We start from the raw sequence: 1,221 nt of genomic DNA on the forward strand, positions 1-1,221 counted from the left end.
AAACAAGATCAAAAATACTTTTTGGCTGGGTATAAAATTGTGAGACTTGGATGGATGTTTATWATCTATTTTTTGTTTGTTTTGTTTCTTCATTTGAGCTTTAATATTTACTGTTATTCTCTTTTCCTCGTGTAACAGGGCTTAAAAAGAAACACGTCTAGTAAGTATCATTCTCACTGCACTTCAGCCTCACCTTTAAAAACAAGTGACTGAGGAGAAAGTGATGAAGCTTTCATGTGTGGTGAATACATTTTTTWWTTWWTTTTTCTTCTCGCAGGTGAAGAAATTGCCAGACCGAGGCGTGCCGTTCCTACCGTGCTCCCTGTGGCCCCTGCACCAGCTCCAGCACCACAACCACCCAGGTATGGAGCTCCGTTCTTTACTTAATAAAAATAAATTACATGAGTTAGAGTATGTGGACTCRCTTATTTCAGAAACTATGTGATATTTATAAAGGTGTTAGAGTCTGAGATCAGATCTGCGTCTTTAGCACTTAATCACTGTTTACTTTTATATGAACACTTGTAAAAACAGTGTTTGCAGCTGCTGGTAACGGCTTTTATGACTCATTCTCTACAGGCTCTTGTGGTTTGTTTGAATACCAGTGTATTGTTTCCACTTGTTTTTGTGTTTATAATTGGGTTTGTGTGTTTGTTCGAGTACATGCAGCTCAACAGTCATGCAGACTCACGAGTCAGGCTTGRAGATCATCTCCCTGCAGCTGAGGATTATTCACAATATCTCCAAACAACACTGTTCAAACCGAATGTTCTGTGTCTCCGCAGTTTTATTCTTTARAGAAGTGAGAAAAATAGCAAAAGAAAATACTTTTTTAAAATATATTTTAACTCAGATACACACACAAAAGCAGTTTTGTCCTGTGGATTAGATTCTGGCACTATTTCTYGTGATCAAACTAGTTTCTATATCATGTTTTGCCACTATTTTAATATTTATTTAAGAATAGAACGGTCTTTCAAATATGCAAACTCCTTTTGAAGAGGACATTGTAGGATTGTAAAGATTTCCATTTCCCACCAGTATTCTGTAAAACTTTGCAGATTATGTGAACAATCTGCAATATTTCATGTAGAGGTGGTGCTAGACCTTTTTTCAAGAGGTGGGCAAGGTGTCTTTTAGGGGTGCACAAACAAATAAAGAAAAGCACTCTGCATTTGAAAATTCAAGATGGCCACAACAGTTAATTCCAAATGGCTTTAA

The 1,221-nt window shown here is 36.6% G+C and overlaps 1 protein-coding gene across 1 annotated transcript in view; it reads left to right on the forward strand.

Annotated features, from left to right (window-relative positions):
* The window catches only part of sgip1a (SH3GL interacting endocytic adaptor 1a), a gene marked incomplete in the record, with an annotated part of 64,349 nt that overhangs the window by 38,397 nt on the left and 24,731 nt on the right, over positions 1-1,221 (forward strand). Inside the window, 2 exon segments of the mRNA XM_014007389.1 lie at positions 139-160; positions 278-362. Of these exon segments, the coding sequence (XP_013862843.1) occupies positions 139-160; positions 278-362 (107 nt within the window).

This window comes from Austrofundulus limnaeus, unplaced genomic scaffold (assembly GCF_001266775.1).
Source record: "Austrofundulus limnaeus strain Quisiro unplaced genomic scaffold, Austrofundulus_limnaeus-1.0 Scaffold41, whole genome shotgun sequence".
In the NCBI taxonomy this organism is placed as follows: Eukaryota; Metazoa; Chordata; class Actinopteri; order Cyprinodontiformes; family Rivulidae; genus Austrofundulus; species Austrofundulus limnaeus.